The sequence below is a fragment of the Geotrypetes seraphini genome, chromosome 8, assembly GCF_902459505.1.
Source record: "Geotrypetes seraphini chromosome 8, aGeoSer1.1, whole genome shotgun sequence".
In the NCBI taxonomy this organism is placed as follows: Eukaryota; Metazoa; Chordata; class Amphibia; order Gymnophiona; family Dermophiidae; genus Geotrypetes; species Geotrypetes seraphini.
In genome coordinates, this window is record NC_047091.1 from 123,637,901 (window position 1) to 123,656,679 (window position 18,779).

Consider the following 18,779-nt stretch of genomic DNA (forward strand, 5'->3'; position numbering starts at 1 on the left):
TTAGAAACATACAGCGGCCAAGGAGACAGGCATGCAACAAATAGGAAAAAATAAAAAAAATTTTTAATAAATCAACCATACATGAAGAAGGAATAAAAAAAAAAAAAGGGAAAAGACACCTACAGGGAAACACAGGATCAAGAGCATACAGAGAAAACAGAAGTTTGCAGGAATCAGGAACATATAGAGAAAGGAGAGCAGAGACACCTGCAAAAAGAGAAAAATAGCAAAGAGACGGGATGAGAAAGAGAGCAGAGATGCTTGCAGGGAGAAAAAGCTAAGCAGTAATGTTACAGCTTGAGAGTGCAGACTGAGGAAGAAAGCAGAGACAGCGCTACACAGGGAAATGGAGGGAGGAAAGAGACAGAAAGAAAAATACAGACAGACATAAATTCTAGCACCCGTTAATGTAACGGGCTTAACGACTAGTAATCAATAAAAGTTTATTGTTGTTTGATGAAATCTGACTTTTTGTTCTCATTGATGTACCGAATAGAATTGTATCATATGATAATGCTACATAATTCTCTAATAAACAATTAATTTGGGACCAAATTGATTTCCAAAAGGCCATGATAAAGGGACAATAGAATAATAAATGATCTAGAGACCCTGCTTCAAGTTTACAATGCCAGCATCTATTAGACTTAAAGCTGTCTAACTTTTGTAATCGAACTGGGGTCCAAAATGCTCTATGCAACAGAAAGAAACAAGTTTGTCTCATAGATGCAGACACTGTACACCTCATCCTCCAAGACCAAATTCGTGGCCATTGAGACGCAGAAATTTGATGCTTAATCTCAATGCTCCAAATATCTTTGAGGCCAGTCTTTGTTTTTTTATTTATAAATCCTGTTATTAATTTATACCACTGTGCAGCTTAGTGTCCCAAGAAATCCGCCTGAAAGCACAAGAATTCCAGACTACATTGATTATTAACATTCTTCCATTCAGGGAACCCCTCCTGAATAGCCTGCTTCAGTTGCAACCATTTAAAACTTTGTGTTTTATTAAGACCATATTTTTGCTGCAACTGTGAAAAATCAAGCAGTTTACCATTTAAAATAACATCATTTAAAACCTGTATGCTTGCAATAATCCAATGCTTCCAGACGACTTTAAATCCTCCAATTTGAATCTTGGAGTTAAGCCATATAGATTGATTTGTTGATTTTAGTATTGGGTTAAGTGTTAAATTACTGACGTATTGTACTGTTTTCCACGTGTCCATTAATATTCTATTATCTTTATATAATCTAGGCATCTTAATACTGAGAACATGACATAAATGTAAAGGGAACATGAGTCGCCATTCCAAATATAACCAATCAGGGACATTTTCCATGAGATCTGGGAGGACTCAATACATACCCTGGCATAGAATATAGGCTTGATGATACCTATAAAAATTTGGGAAATTTACCCCACCCTCCCTAATTGATTTTTGTAGAGCTACTAAAGCAATTCTAGGCCTTTACCCAGCCAAATCAATTTTGTAAGAATACCATTTAACTTTTTATAAAAGGACCCATGAAAAAAAACTGGTATCATACTCATTTGGTAACAAACCACAGGCAATATCATCATTTTAATAGTTTGAACTCTCCCCCACCAAAAAAGATGCAAAGGAATCCATTTCTCACACATTTCTGTTACTTTTTTTAATAAAAGTTTTTCATTCTGTGCCTTCTGTATTTAATTTTAAATGTTTTATTATTTGTACACTTGTTGTAAGATTAAAAAATGAATAAAGAATTAAAAAAAAAAAAAGTTTTTCATTCTCTTTTACCATGTCATTAAGTGTATTTTTAACCAAATACCTAAATATTTTAATCCATCTTTTCTTTCCATACAAAGGAAAATGAGTCAAATAGTCCTTTAGTACAATGCACATTAAGTGGCAGAATTTCTGATTTACTCCAATTGATCTTATATCCTGAAAATTTTCCAAATTTTTCTATCAATTCAAGCAAGCATGGCATGGAAGTTTCTGGATTCTATTTGGTACATCAATGAGAACAAGGAGTCAGATTTCATAAAACAACAATAAACTTTTATTGATTATGATTGGGGTCGCCAATGACGACTTACTGCAATGAGTAGACACCATTTTCTATTTAAAATTAAATACATCACTTGAATTTCTTTCTAGTATAACATCAAATAAATAAATTTATTCCCTTCCCACCCACCCTTTCATTTAGCATTCAATCAAAAATATACAAATATAAATATTCTTTACTAATGATTAAACCTATAGTAAAACTTTAATTGACCCTCCTCCCCCCATTTGCAAATATACTTTCAATAGAAAATGGTGTCTACTCATTACAGTAAGTCGTCAATGGCCCCCAGATCTTTTTAAATTTATTATATTATTATTATAGATTTTAAAAAGAATAAAGAATTAAAAAAAAAAAAATTCAACAGTAAAACCATCACTACCTGGAGCAGATCCAACTCTAAGAGACTTCAGCGCTATTTCTATTTCTTTTAGGCTCATCTAATCTTTTTTTTAAATGCTCAGGAATTTTCGGCCCAACAATTAGATTCAAAAATTCTAAACCATCTTTTTCTTTATCATCATAAGGCTCAGAAGAATTTAGGTCTTTATAAAATTTTAAAAATTGATTTAAAATATTTCCAATTCTAGTATGTGTATCTCCTTTCTCATCCTTTATAGCAATAATTTTTGTTCTTTTCTTCGCTTAAGATAATTTGCCAATAGTCTTCCTACCTTATTTGAGTTTCCATAATACAAAGTTTGATGAGAAAACAAATCTTTCCTTACCAATTTTGAAGATATCTCGTTATATTTAACTTTTACTTTTAATAAAGCCTGTAGGGTACTTTGCTCCCATTTGTCAATTATTTGATGTTATACTATAAAGAAATTCAAGTGATGTATTTAATTTCATTTTTTAATCTTACAACAAGTGTACAAATAATAAAACATTTAAAATTAAATACATCACTTGAATAACATCAAAAAAGGATGTATTTAATTTTAAATGTTTTATTATTTGTACACTTGTAAGATTAAGAAATGAATTAAGAATTTAAAAAAAAGACTAAAGAATGAAAAAACAAGATGGCCTCTAGCGGTAGCACGGCAGCCACACTTTTGGCCGCTCTAGCCACCCTTACTCGCACTTCTCCGCTCTGGCAGCATCATGGCGGCGGCACTCGGAGACGCTCTGGCCTTTCAAAGGTGCACTCGTCGGCTCTGGCGGTATCATGGCGGCCTTCGTAGACACTCTGGCCTGCCCTACGCGCACTCGTCTGCTTTGGCGGTATCATGGCTGCGGTGGTTGAGGTAGCCGTGAGCTCGGACGCGGCGGGTCCGCTCTGTAGCTGTTCTGTGTGGGACCCGCATTCCGGCAGTAACCTCCTGAGCTACCGCGGAGGGAACAGCGCAGCTCACGGTCTGGTGCTGTTGGGCGGGGAACTGCTGCTGTCGGCGCAGCTCGAAAAGAACTACATCAGCGTGTGGGAAGTGCAGCGCAAGGTATGATGAGGGGCCCCGTGGTGGGATGTGTACAGGAACTCTGTAATGTACTGCATGCTTAAACACGTGATTTGTAATTCGCTGATTTGTACAGTCTCTTGCTTATGTAAACCGCATCGATCGGGAAGGTTTTGCGGTCTATAAATGCAATGTGTAAATTCTCATGTCGGTAAAGTGATCACACTCTTGAGAGTTAAGATTGGGATGTGCACCCGCTCGCCATCCAGCCATGCTGGATCCTGTAACGTATTTTAAGCGCACTTTAATTCTCGCGTCGGTAAAAATGATCTGACTCTGGGTAAAGTTGAGTTGGGATGGAATGGGTACGTGAGGGGTACCCTATGTGCACCCACCTTTCATACAGGGTCTGGCTGTAATGTATTTTAAACGAGCTTTAATTCTCATGTTAGTGGTCTGGCTCTTTGAGTGAGGTGATGGTACATAGAGTAGGGAAGATATGGGGTTAGAAAAGAGTGCTTTCCTCCCCTCTACTACCTCCTACACCTTTCTGTCTTTAGGATCAGCTGCAGCAGAAGATCGTATGCCCTGGTGTTGTCACGTGCCTAGCTGCAGCCCCTAATGGTCTATATCTGGTTGCAGGAATCGCAGACAGCATCTACCTATGGGAGGTAAAGGGGAGCCCAGGATAGGACTCAAATCCTGCACTGTTTGCTATATTACATATTTATAACTTTCATTTCAGGTTTTGGGAAAGGAGAAGCAAACCCCATGAATCTGTCTACAAACAAGTGGTAAAGTTGAAAACAGTGAGGTTGTTGCATAGAAGCCAACTTTTCAAAATGATTGGGGGTGCTTGAAACCCCTGCCCAAACTCCACCCCCATAATAGTACTAATTGTAATGCTTTTTCCCATTCATTTTTCATTTATATGCAGAATATAATCTTAACAATACATAATGGTTTACCACAGAATTAAACTACACTGTATGCTTCTCAACATTCCTTCCTACCAGAACATCTGGTCTTGGTCACACATGCAGAACACAGATAGCTCCTATACAAATACAGGACCACAAGCTAAAAGTATTAATATACACAAACAAAACACTAAGATGCCAGAATTTACATGCAGTACAACACCACTTTTCCATGTCTTCCCTTCCCATATATACATCTCTTCCCTCTTTATTCTCCCCATCTATCCATAAGAATTACTTCTTCTCTCTTTCCTTCCACACCCATCCCTGTACACAATCTCCTCCCTCTCCTGTTGTCTGATATGTCTTCCCCCTTTTACCCCTTCTATGATCTAGCATCTTTCTCCTCTCTTTCCCACAGCCTGGCATCTCTCTCCTATCCCATGGTTTGGCATCTCTCTCTCTCTCCTTTCTCCCCCGGTCTGCATTTCCCCCTGCTTTCATCCCTCTCTGCCCCCACCCCTTTTTAAAAAATTTCTTTATTCATTTTCAATCTTGCATCAAGTGTACAAATAATAAAACATTTGAAATTAAATACATCACTTGAATTTCTTTCTAATATAACATCAAATATATAAATTTATTCCTTACGCACCCCCCCTTTAACATTTAATTAAAAATATACAATATAAATATTATTTTTTCTTTTGATTAAACCCACAATAAACTATAAACCACCCTCCTCCCCCCATTTGCAAATATACTTTCACTAGAAAATGGTGTATATTCATTACAATAAGTTGTCAATGGCCCCCAGATCTTTTTAAATTTATTATAATACCCTTTTTGAGTAGGAATTATGCTTTCCATTTTATAAATGTGACAGGCAGCGGTCCAGGCATCTTTTCATCTCTTTCCCTTCTGTCCATCTCCCTTACCTCCCCGGTCTTTCAAATTCAAAATCTTTTTCAGAGGGGCCCCAGCACAGCAGACATTCTCACAGGCTGCTGGCGCAGCCCTGAAGCTTTCCCTCTGCCACAATCTGCCCAAGCAGAAACAGGAAGTTACGCCAAAGGGAAAGCTTTGAGGCAGTGCTTGCAGTCTGTAAGGGCGCTCTGAAAAAGAAGATTTTGAAAGGAAGGCAGTGGCATACCTAGTGCATTTGACATACAGGGCCAATCATTTATAACACCCTCCTTCTGTATGAAATTTTTTTTATTAGTAATCTGAGTCGCACAACAAGGGTGTACCTAGAAAAAGACTAGCAACTTAAACATTGCAGTGAGCATTACAACTTTAATATACCCACTGTAAAACTAAGCAAATAGATCAGTACAGATTGATCCTGCAGTCAATTGTAACAGAAAACCATGTCTTTTTCATGCACACAACACAGAAATACCCTTGCCCAGTACAGAATAAATAACCACAAACTAAAATAGAAATATGTAGACAAAAACTGAACTACCAAGAAGCCAGATTCTGCATACGATGCAACATCACAGTAATAGAAACAATGATGCATGTCACCTAATACTGTGCAAATACCAATCACTACTTTAAAATTAACAAATAGAAATAAAACAAAAAGGAAAATAAGATAATACCATTTTATTCAATTATGGTAGATTTCAGAGGCCAAAACCCCCTTCCTGTTACAGTATCCTGTCTTGACTTGAGCAAGGGGGTTTTGGCCTGAAAGTTAGACAAAAATGTATTAAAATTAATAAAAAGAAAAGATCATGTTATTTTCATTTTCTATGTATAAACATTTATTAGCACAGCTATTTTATCCTAAAGCAAGAAAAGGAATTTTTAGTTTTTTTAAACTTTTATCTCTGGTTTCTGCTTTTCTCATCTTCTGTTCACTCTCGTCCTTCATTCCAGCATCTGCCTCTTTGACCTTTCTCCCCCCTTCCATATGGCATGTGCCCTCGCTCTCCTATTGTCTGTCATTGTTATATGCCCCTTCCATCCAGTGTCTCATCTACCTTTGTTGTCTGGGCATTTATTTCTTCCTTTTCGGGATGGCCTGTCTTTTTTCCACTTTTGTCTGTCTGTCATTTTTTTTTTTTTTTTTAAACATATGTTTATTAACAGTGAAGCAACACAAACAATCAGGCGACAGCAACGCCAGAGCACACAATCAGATACCGCAATAGATATAAAAACAACTGGTATAGTCACAACTTTCCAAAAAAATAGCAGGAGGCCGGGAAGAATCCATGAACAGGATATGAGTGAAAAAATGCCACCCGAAGTCCGTGCAAACTTCACCCATTTTTACTTGCGCCCGAAAACAACAGAATAAACATCCCCCCAGCCCTACTCTAAAAGCCATGCATACCAAGCACATCCAGAGCAGCAACAAACACACCCCCAGACACACTCTCCCCCCCCAGACAAGCATCCCCCCTCCCCCCCACCCCTAGACAAAAGAGCGGTCAACAAAGATGACAGAAATGAAAAAAGAAAAGGGCATACGGAGGAAAAGTAGAAGGTCACTAATGTGGACAGAAGACTCCCGAAACCCCAAAAGGGTTCCCCGCCGCAGGACTAGAAACCCAAAACGGGCCATCACGAGAGTACTGGCTCCTGAGCTGAGATTGAGTGCAACAAGCTATCCCACAAAGCCACATAATATCTCTTATCACAGTTGGAAGAGCCCGCATACCATTGGCGTTCAAAAGTGGCCATGTCCCTCAATTTAGCATGCCACAGGGCAATGGGGGGGGTCCCTCAGAGATCCAACTAGAAAGAATGATTTTCTTGACTACTAGAAAGACATTATAAAGGAAGCGCCGCTGGGGAGCAGACAAACCCTGTGCCATAAGCGGCTCCTGTAACCCCAAAAGTAAGACCCCATAGTCCCACTCCACCGACTGCTGAAGGATAGCCTCCAGCATGGGCAACACCTCCCTCCACAGGGTAATTTTAGAGCATTCCAAAAAGGAGTGGATGTACGTGCCCGGCTGGCATTTGCATTTAACACAAGTGGCATCAGCCCAAAGTCCCAAGCTGGCTCCCCGCTGTCGAGTCATGTAGTAATGGTGCAAGAGTTTATATTGAGTGTCCTGATACTCAACAGATTTAGTGAAAGCGAAGAGGGTTGCAAAGCACTCCTGAAACTGATGCTCCTCAATAGATATGCCCAGATCACCCTGCCAGACCTCTCTCACTTTAGTAAGCCCATCAGCGGGACTCGAAAGCTTTAACAATTTATACCAATGTGAAAGTTTGTTCAAAGAAACCGGGGTAGAGAGAAACTGACTGTCAAGCCTCCCAAGCGACTAAGCCCCAGGACAACATGCACGTTCTGCCTCCCAGTAATGACGAACCTGAAAGTATGAAAACAAAAGGTGATTAGGGAGGTCCCAAGTCCGCTGAACCTGAGAAAAAGATGGAAAAGTCAGGGGGGTCAACTCGAGCAGCTGCGCCATGACCCTGCAACCCCGAGATGCTCAGCCCTGAAACGCGGAGCCCCCCCATCCCGGCAGAAAGTTGGAGTTACCCAGGAAACGAAGGAAGGGAGACACCGCAACACTAAGCCCCTGTCGACGACGCCACCAACGCCAGGCCTGCCGCAAAGGCCACATAAATTGCAATTGAACTCTGTACCGGTGAGAGGGGTCGGATTGGGAATGAAGCAGATTCATAAACTGAAAAGGGCGAGGCCAACCCTCCACCCATCCCGGCGGAGAGTATCTCTCACTCCCTGAATGCCCTTCATATATCCAGCGCATGAGCGCAGCCACATTGTAAAGACAAATATCAGGGACATTCAGCCCTCCATCAGACTTATCCAACATCAGTTTCGCCAGACTAATTCGCGGAGCCTTGGAGCTCCAAATAAACTTAGAGATAATCGACTTGAATTTAAGTTCCTCTCTGTGGCGTATCCAAATTGGTATGGTGTGCAAGGGGTATAACAGTTTCGGAAGCATGACCATTTTAACTAGCGCTATCCTGCCCATCAGGCCCAACGGCAAATCCTTCCATCGCTGACAAAGCTTGCCTATCTCCTCCAAAGGCCGCAGAACATTCTCCGCATATATGACGGAAGACTGTGTACTTAAGAAAATACCCAGGTACCGCATAGGCGCAGCCTTGGGAGGAATAGCCAAGAGTGCTTGCCAAGGCTCCGGTGGGCCCCCAGACAGTGGTAAAAGTTCCGACTTAGAGCAGTTAACTTGAAGTCCCGAAAGCAACCCAAAATCCCGCACCACTGCAAGGGCCCTTTCCAGATGAATGGGAGCCTGATCTAAATACAAAAGGATATCATCTGCGAACAGGCTGATTTTACACTCGTAACCCCCCACTCTTACCCCCCGAATATGGACACACCCTCTAATTTTGATGGCTAAGGGCTCCATGGCCAGCAAGAATAATAAAGGGGACAATGGACAGCCCTGCCTAGTGCCCCGCTGGAGGCCAAAACAAGCTGTCAAACACCCATTGATTAAGAGGCGAGCCTGCGGCTCAACATACAGAGCCCTCACCCATGCCAGAAAAGAGGCCCGAAAGCCATACTGCTCTAACGTCCAAAAAAAATACTCCTAGGAGATGCTGTCAAACGCCTTTTCCATGTCCAAACCCGTGATGGCTGACTGTCCTCCCCTCCCCACCTGAGTCTGAATGGCTCCCAACACTTTCATCAAATTCATGGAAGCATAGCGGCCTGGAACAAAACCCACCTGATCATGGTGAATAAGGTCGGGCAGAACGGAGTTCAGCCTACGCGCTAAGGTGGCTGCCAGCAGCTTAATGTCCTGGTCTAAGAGGGAGATAGGCCGATACGAACTCACCAATGCATGGTCCTTGCCCGGTTTCGGCAATAGAACCACATGAGAAAGGTTGTCAGGAAACACAGCATCTCCCGCAGCCACTCCATTATACAGGGCGCACAAGGGCGGAGCCACCAAATCCTGAAGAATTCTATAATATTCTGGACCTAAACCGTCAGGGCCCGGGGCCTTAGCCAGGGTAAGGGAGCGGATACTCCGTAAAAGTTCCTCCTTCGTAAGCGGAGCATTTAAGGCCTGTAGTTGCGAGGGCTGAAGGTCCGGAAGACTGAGATCAGAGAAAAAAGATAACAAAGCCTCTCGGTCCAAGGGGCGTGCTGCATACAGCTTCGAGTAAAAATAAACAAATTGTTCCTCTATTTGCTGAGCTGTAGTGTACTCAGTGCCCCGGGCATCCTTAATGGATGTAATAACTTGCTTCTTTTTAGGTGGGCGCACCAAATTAGCTAAGAGTTTCCCAGCCTTGCTCCCCCAGCGATACATTTGGTATCTGTGATAGTACAAAGAAGTCCGCATACGATCATTAATCAGCCCTTCTATCTGTTCCCTCAGCGACCGAAGTTCTCGTTTGTCGGAATCGGACATCGACTGAATATGGCGCTGCCTAAGAGTACGCATTTCACTCGTAAGTTGCAATAGCTTCCCGTCCCGTTCCTTCCTCTTACAGGCCGTATAGGTTATGATATGACCTCTTATCACCGCTTTAGAAGCATACCAGTACGTACTGGGGCCCACATCATCGGTCTGATTAGTCAATTGATAATCTACCCAGCGTGCTCTAAGATATTCCCGAAACGCCTTGTCCATATACAGTTGAGGAGACAGTTTCCAGGACGTGCCCCTAGCCTTAGAGGAAAAAGAGAGGGTTACCACCACAGGAGCATGGTCCGAAACCGTGCAATCCGAGATATCTGCTCGGATAGCCGCAGTAAACAACCGACGATCTAGAAGTAGGTAATCCAAACGGGCATATGTGGTATGAGCATGAGAGAAGAAAGTAAAGTCCCGATCATAGGGGTGCAAGGTGCGCCAGATATCCACAACGTCTAAATGGCTAAGAAAGAAGTTAACCCCCCTCGCGGCGTGATCACGAGGCGCCATTCTGGGTGGTTTACAATCGAAACTCGGATCGGCTGTGATGTTAAAGTCGCCGCCTATGATAAGGTTGTACTCGGTGTATTCGGACAGTCGAGAGAGGAGTGTAGAGAAGAAGCTGTGAGTGTACACATTCGGAGCGTAGATATTGCAGAGCATCAGCCTCATACCCCAGAGCTCCCCCAGAACCATAACAAATCTCCCCTCGCAATCTTGAACCAGCTTGTGAAACTGAAAAGGTAAGTTTTTATGAAGAAGGATCGCGACCCCTCGGCGCCGACCCCCAAAGGAAGAGGAGTACACCTCACCCACCCAACTTCTACGTAATTTAGAATGTTCCATCGGGGACATATGTGTCTCCTGGAGAAAGGCTACGTCAGCACTCAGTTTGCGTAAGGAAGCCAGCACTCGCGATCTCTTTATAGGTGACTGAAGGCCAGCAACATTAAGGGTGACCACCTTCAAATCAGCCATTGTCAAAAGGCCAACACACATTGAAAAATCCAGTAGGAATTGTCGTCCACCCCATCAGGACCTCCCAGCTAAGTCCTTGGGTGGAAAAGAAAAAGTTGCCGCTCCCCCATCTAGGACCATGCACCCCATACAACCACACCCCACCATCAGCCACACTCCCCAGTCAACCTCATACAGACAACCCCAAAAAGCCCCCCGCAGGCTCCCCCTCCCCACCCCAAACCTATCCTCAGCAATCCCCCACACCCCAGACCCACCCCCCAGATCCCCAATGTGCGCATCCGACACATAAACCCTAACAAACCCACTACCTACCCTTGAGAGAACTCCACCCCAACCCCCTCCCGCAAACTGTCATCCCCAGAAAAACCACCCTAGCAAACACAAATAAACAGACATGGTATGGTAAGTCATAGTCAAATCAATGCAGGCTCAGGAGCACTGCCCATGCCAGGACAAGAAAGGACTGGATTCCAAGGACAGTCCGAAGTAAGAGGAACAGGAGCAGTCGAGATCCTAAGTCCAGATGGGGGACCGAAACGAGACCCCAGCAGGAGCATGCCGAGCAGAGCCGGGCTACAGCGTCCGTGTCATCCGCAATCCAAAAAACAGATCATCGGACGCCCACCGCGGGCCGTCAGCTGGAACAAACAAAGGCCAAGACACCCAGGGCATAGAAGAAACCCCACAGGCTTAGATCAAGCAGTATATCAAGCTGCCAGGTTGCCCACGTAGGTGCGAGCCTCCTCCACCGTGGCCAGTCACAGACGCGCCATTCCTCCAGACCCGCAGTTTGGCGGGAAAGACCAGGGCAAACTGGATCCCTTTGTTGTGGAGCTCGGTGCAGAAGGGCGACATGAGCTTACGTTGGGCAGCGACGCGCACCGAGTAGTCGTTGAATACAAGCACCTTCTTCCCCTCGAACACCAGGGCACCAGCCTTGCGATAAGCCCTCAAAAGTGCCTCCTTGCCTCTCCAGTTGCAATAGCGTGCAATAGCCTACGTGCAATAGCGTGCGGGCTCGCCTGCCATCCCCCGCGTTAGGGCCTATTCGATGTGCTCTCTCACAGGCAAACTGCAGGCCTGAATCAGACAAACCCAGCGTCTCCGGTAGCCATGTGCTGAAGATCCGGTACAAGTCAGCTTCCCCAACCGACTCAGGCAGACCAACCAACCGCAAGTTGTTACGGCGGCTGCGGTTCTCGAGCTCCTCGAGCTGATCCTGCATGGCCGAGTTAGTTTTCTGGAGCTCTGTCATCTGGGCCTCCAGAGCAGCGCACGTGTCCTCCTGGCCAGACACGCGCTGCTCCACCTCTGTGAGACGCCGGTGCTGTGCATCAAATTTTTCGTGGACTTCTTCAACCGCCGATTGCAATTTATTAAGGCGGTCCGCCAGAGCAGCCGACACAGAGCGGGTGATTTCCTGGATCCAGTCACCCGCGGGGACAGTGAAGGACGCCTGCTCCGCCGCCATTTTAACAGTGGGAGAGGAAGGCCGATCCCACGCGGACTTCACGGCACAAATGGGCATGCCCTGGGGGAACACTGAGCCGGACCGCGTCAGGAACAGAGCGGGACTCCCAGCACTTCCTCCGAAGAAGTCGCAGGGCGGAAGAAGGAGGGAAAGTGCCGGTAACACGCCGATTTCAGCGGGGTTGGGACGGAGCTCTCCTTTCCCACAGCCGTTCAGGTAGGCTGCATCACGTGACCCCCCCTTGTCTGTCTTTATCAGGTTTGCCTTTCTATTTCTTTGCTACCCTCATTCTTCCTTTCTTTCATCCTCTAGTCCGTAGTCCCCTTTTTACTTCTCATCTACCCACCAGCTATTCCCATCTCTCTCTGTGCAGTCTTTCCTTTGTTTAGTGTAGGGCCTTTTGGATTGGATTAGTGGCCTTCTTGTCCCTGTTTGTGGGTGCTGGATTTAGCTTGGGGGACCCTTTCAGGGGGTCCATCCGACCTTAGGGGTGCCACACTTGACTGATTGAGTCCCTCTCTCCATTCCCCCACCTCCCCCAATTTTTTTTACGTTAGAGGTGCCTCAGCTGTAAGCCTTGCCACTGTTCAGGCAAGGCAAATCTTTTTGAGAGGCAATAAAGTCTGCTCACTTGTTCACTAAAGTTGTATTTTTAAAAAAAACATTCTGAGGCAGTGCCGATCTGAAAGGAAATGGTTTTTATTACTAACCAGCACTTTTGTTTTTACTTCTAGCAGTCGGGGGGTGGGGGAGGGAGCCAAGAGTCATCTGGTAGTGCAGGAGTAGCTGCTTCTCATGGAATGGACAGAGACTCATCTTCTGGACATCTCAGCTTCCTACATAGCGGGCATGGACAGCATCCAGATGGACTTTCTCAGTTGTCATATGCTGGATCCAGAAGAGTGGTGTCTCGGGTTAGAAGCCTTCAAGTTAATTGTTTGGGCCTGGGGGCCAGCCGGTCATGGCAACGAGTGTTAACACCAAGGCGCCGAGGCACAGGGGTTTCCAGGCTGAGGGGCTGGATGCTCTAGTGCAGGCTTGGCCAGTGACGGGTCAAAAGATGAAATCAATGGGACTGGGAGAGACGTTAACTACATGGGTCGGTGATTGGCTAAACAGTAGACTTCAGAGAGTGGTGGTAAATGGTGCCCCTTCAAAAACGTCGGAGGTGATCAGTGGAGTGCCTCAGGGCTCGGTCTTGGGCCCGATCCTCTTCAACATATTTGTGGGAGATCTGACTCAGGGGCTTCAGGGTAAAATCACATTATTCGCCGATGACGCCAAACTATGCAACATAGTAAGTGAGAACACTTTACCAGACAGTATGACGCAGGACCTACTTCTATTGGAACATTGGTCCTCGACTTGGCAGCTAAACTTCAATGCTAGAAAATGTAAGGTCATGCACCTCGGCAGCAGGAATCCATGCAAAACTTACACACTAAATGGTGAAACCTTAGTTAGGACCAAGGCGGAACGTGATTTGGGGGTGATCATTAGCGAAGACATGAAGACTGCCAATCAAGTGGAGAAGGCTTCATCAAAGGCAAGACAAATGATGGGATGCATCCGAAGAAGTTTTATTAGCCGGAAGCCCGAAGTTATAATGCCATTGTACAGATCCATGGTGAGGCCTCATCTGGAGTATTGTGTACAATTCTGGAGGCCACATTACCAAAAGGATGTGCTGAGAGTTGAGTCGGTTCAAAGAATGGCCACCAAAATGGTCTCGGGACTCAAAGACCTCCCGTATGACGAAAGGCTGAATAAATTGCAGCTATATTCACTTGAAGAACGTAGAGAGAGAGGAGACATGATAGAGACGTTTAAATATATCACCGGCCGTATTGAGGTGGAGGATGATATCTTCTTTTTTAAAGGCCCCTCTGCCACAAGAGGCCATCCGCTGAAAATCAGGGGTGGGAAATTTCATGGCGACACCAGGAAGTTCTTCTTCACCGAAAGGGTGGTCGATCGTTGGAATGAACTTCCACCTCAGGTGATTCAGGCCAGCAGCGTGAAGGATTTTAAAAGGAAATGGGATACACATGTGGGATCTCTAGGGGGGTAAATTCAAGGGGGTAGGGTTGTTGGAGTGGGCAGACTTGATGGGCTGTGGCCCTTTTCTGCCGTCATCTTCTATGTTTCTATGAGGTCAAAGGCGCGCAGACAACTGAGCACAGGGCTTGATCACGCCGAAGAAAAACCGTATTTTAGAAGGCTCTGACAGGGGGCATGGGGGGGAACCCCCCCACTCTACTTAATAGGGATCGCGCTGCCTCACGCTGCCATGTTGAGTGGGGGTAACCCCCCCCCACATTATACTGAAAACTTAACTTTTTCCCTAAAAAACAGGGAAAAAGTTAAGTTTCCAGTATAATGAGGGGGGTTACAACCCCCCACAACGCCAGCTCGATCTCTATTAAGTAAAGTGGGGGGGTTCCTCACCAACACCCCCCGTCGGAGCCCTTTAAAATACGGTTTTTCTTCGGCGCAATCAAGCCCTGCGCTCAGTTGTCTGCGCTCGGTTGTCGGCGCGCCTTTGTCCTCACGCGCTTTAGACTATGAACCAGCTTGGCCGATGGATGGCCTGCTGTTTGTTTTTCTTCAGTGGCTTCTGGTGGGCAGAGTTCTTCTTCAAATTGCTCAGCTTGCAGGCTGTGTGATTTTGGTGGCTCCGGACTGGCCCAAGTGCCCGTGGTATGCAGAAATGGTTTGTCGTCTTATGGCAGACCCTCTTCCACTGCCCCTCTTGCCCTGTCTTCTGACCCAGGTCCCATTCTGATGTTCGATCCAGGTCCCTTTTATCTTACGGCTTGGCTTTTGAACGGGCATGCCTAAGCAGGAAAGGATATTCTGATAAGGTGATTTCTACCTTCTTGGGCTCTCTGAGAATTTCCACCTCTCGGGCCTATATGTACATTTGGTGTCTTTTTGAGGAGTGGTGTTCCGCTTGGGACGTGGTCCCTTTTCATGCGTCTTTGCCTCACATCTTAGAGTTTTTGTAGGTTGGCCTGGAGCAGGGATTTTCCTGGTTATCCCTGAGGTTTCAAGTTGTGACCTTGTCTTCTTTTTGCAGTGTGTTGTGTGGTCGGTGTTTGGCCTCCAGATGTGATTTGTTTCTTGAGAGCGGCAAAATATCTCTCTCTCTCTTAGTTAAACCTCTCTATTCCCCTCCATGCAGCATCTCTCTCTTCCTCCCCTTCATTATCATGTGCAACATTTCTTTCTACCCTATGTTCAACATTTCTCCCTCTCTTCTCCATGCATGTCTCCCTCCCCTCCACCATCTGCAGGATTTCTACCCCTTTGTTGCATCTCTCCCTTCCTTTCTTCCACCCCATGTCCAACAATTCTTCCTCTTTCCCCCTATGTGCAGCAGCTTTCCATCCCTCCCATCCCATTCCGGTATCCTCCTTTACCATGAAATCTGACATATGGACCTCCCAAAGCAACAGCAGCAGTGGTGGCAGTGGCTGGTGGGAAGAGGCAGCACTCAGAACAGGCTGCTTCTGGTCTGCCCCAAGCACTGTTTCTTCCCGCTAGCCACTACTGCTACTGCTTTAGAAGACCCAGAGGTGTCAGGATTCCTGAATCAGTGAGTCCTCTATATATATATATATATATATATATTTATTTTAGAAAGTGAATCAATTCACCGATGCAAATTGGAGAATTGGGCAGCACTACTTGGCACATGGGACTCGTAACTCTCTGGTTTGTGTTCATTCACAGGTGTCAACAGGTGATCTTCTGGCCATCCTGAGCCAGCACTACCAGGATCTCACTTGCCTCTCTTTCACTGATGACAGCAGCCACTTTCTCTCTGGGGCCAATGATGGCCAGGTCCTGGTGTGGAGCCTGTACAGGTACTGATTTATTCCTGGTAATGGATGGATAGAGCTGAAGATTAAACAGGATTTCAAAGTTTCATGCTCTGCATTCATAGATGGACTGTTCTTCCTTGAAACCTCTCAGTAGAGGACACCCTAGTGGATCATAGTGAATATCCTGTTTTATAGTTTATTGAATTCTCTGTTCCTGCCCTTGATTTGTATACAAGATGTGTAAAACGTACAACAGTAAACAGAAAAGGATCACCCAGTCTGCTCAACTTTCTCACCACGGTGCAGTGCATTTAATGAGAGATGAACATGGTAAAAATTCCCCTTGTACCAAGAGGAGAACAGAGTCTGATTGCTCACAAGTGCCAAACTATTTCAACCCTTTTGCATTTCTTACCATTATCTCTGAGACTGGATTTATTCCCTTCCTCTTTAGTGTCCTACAGACAGACCACAATCATATTCCAGAGCCCCGTCATGTTTGGTCACACCATTCCCTTCCCATCACAGATCTATACTGTGGCATTGGAGGACCTCTTGCTCGAGCTGCTACTGCTTCGCTTGACCAGACAGTGAAGGTAACAGTTGGGTTCTATTTGTGTGATGCAGAAACATCTGACACATATAACTTGTGATCTTAGTTTCTATGCTGGTGATAAAACTTTAGAAACTGTGGCCTCTCTCATTGGTTTATTGCACCGCTTGATCTCTGTGCATCCTTCTCCATAACACTTTGCTCTGTGCACAATTCTTTCCTCTCTGGTAGCTCTGGGAGATATCCTCTGGGGAACTCTTGATGTCAGTCTTGTTTGATGTCCGGATCATGGCAGTGACCCTTGACCCCTCAGAATACTTCATGTTTTGTGGGGGCACTGATGGCTCCATATTCCAGGTTGACCTCTGTGCCCAGGTAAGTGCCCTCAGTCATTAATTTGGTTGTGATGGGTAATTTCAGAAGTGGGAAGGGAACAGATGGGACAAGCTGAAGGGGAAGCAGAGTGAAAAGCTGGAAGGACCTCATGGCAGAAGTGTGGTGAGAAGCCCTAGACAAGCACAAAAAAGCTTTAGTTAGTTTGGTAATTATACAGAAGAAATGGATGTGATATTTATATGTATTATGTATGGGGGCAGGAAGGTTCTCTTATGACACCTGCATTATATAGAGATATTGGGGCAGGATTCCCAAGTGTGGACTACACAGTAAAGTTCCTTTACTTTCACTGAACAGTTCAAAATATCAGTTCACTAAATAATGAGAAAAAATTCCCAAATGTCACTTTTATGTAAGAGAGGAGGATTTATCGCAAGATCTCATTAATATTTTTTTCCCTGTAAAGCTCCCAAGTATTCAATTCACTTTAGTCAGAGAAAAGCATAAAACAGGTTAGATTCCAGCGGCTGAACAATATGTAGGTCTTCCTTACACACAGAGATCCATAACACACTCAACTCCAAACATATAAGTATTGAGAAAAGATAAATTTATATATTTGGTTTTATATCCTGTTCTCCCAGGGGTTCTCAGAATGGGTTACAAGTTTACATACATATTAATATGTTTTTATACAGGGTGTTGGCATGTTTAGATGAACAGTACAGTCAATATTTCTTAATTAAATATTAAAGAAAATACCCCTCTTTCATAGAAATGGTACATAATATAGGTACCACAGGAGAACTCCCCCTTCACACTTGCGCGCACACACACACACATACAATATGTATCTATAGCTATCTTTCTACAGAGCTCCTGCTACGAGAGGCAGGATGTTTAAACAGTGTCTGAACAATTCCCCTTTCATTTCCTCCTTTCTTTCTCCAGCCTGTGCAACGAGAGAAGTCCTTTCAGAGCGAGAGGGAGAGCGGGAAGATTTTCAAAGGGCACAAGTAGGTGCTGTGTGTTTGCTGTGCTGGCAGAGAGAAGCGTGTTCTGGGTAATGTGGTGCAACTTGGCTGTGTTTTATACTGGTTTCCTGAAAGCAAGTTGAAGCAAAGGTGGTTTTCATAAAGCAGTAAGCTTTGAAGTAAGTGTTTAGTACACAACTGCTTACCTCCTTTTATCTCATTGAATAAAGTCGTAAGAGTGGAAACTTCTTGTTTTGTGGGGCAGTGTATATATGGAAAACTAGGAACGGGGCTTGCTGCCTATGAGCCATTCCACCTTAGATGTTTCCCACAAAGCATTAAAGTCTTATAGCAGTTTCTAGCTCTTGTGCCTTTTTATATGTCCACTTTCCCAAGTTATCTGATGCTGTTACTTCAGCAACTATTCTAGTAATGTGTCTATGAATCCTGACTATAGGTAGTATCCCTCAAATCGTGAGTTCTGTTGCAGAAAGATGAAATTTACATTCTTCAACTCTACCTCTTCCAGTGGTTGTAGTGTCCCCTTCAGTTTTTCCTTGTGCAAGCGAGTTGAGATAGTGTTATTCTGATCTGATCTAATCATTTTTTTCTTATTTTGGGGTTTTTGGCCAAATCCAGAGGTTTTTTGGTGCTCAAGAGGTTCCCAGTGGTCCTGGGACAGCTCTGCCTGGGAGAGGATGCAGACTCTGGGAAATAAGTCTGCAGCTAGCAGGGAAACTCTCAGGGTTCATGTATGTCCATCCTGCAATTGCACTTGTGGAGCTCAGGGTCCATTCCCCTAGTAGCTGGCTTGCAACCTGATTTATCAGCTGCTTGAGCGCAGGATGTTTGGCTCCC

The 18,779-nt window shown here is 44.7% G+C and overlaps 1 protein-coding gene across 3 annotated transcripts in view; it reads left to right on the forward strand.

The window, feature by feature from the left end:
• The first annotated feature begins 3,253 nt into the window (after positions 1–3,253).
• The window catches only part of WDR18 (WD repeat domain 18), a 38,758-nt gene continuing 23,232 nt past the window's right edge, over positions 3,254–18,779 (forward strand). Inside the window, exons 1-6 of one of the 3 annotated variants that reach the window (XM_033955876.1) lie at positions 3,254–3,508; positions 4,027–4,137; positions 15,967–16,100; positions 16,513–16,654; positions 16,843–16,986; positions 17,899–17,963. In XM_033955876.1, the coding sequence (XP_033811767.1) occupies positions 3,299–3,508; positions 4,027–4,137; positions 15,967–16,100; positions 16,513–16,654; positions 16,843–16,986; positions 17,899–17,963 (806 nt within the window). In that variant the 5' untranslated portion in view covers positions 3,254–3,298. The remainder of the gene's footprint in view (positions 3,509–4,026; positions 4,138–15,966; positions 16,101–16,512; positions 16,655–16,842; positions 16,987–17,898; positions 17,964–18,779) is intronic. The other 2 variants (XM_033955873.1, XM_033955874.1) reach the window with 2 other exon arrangements.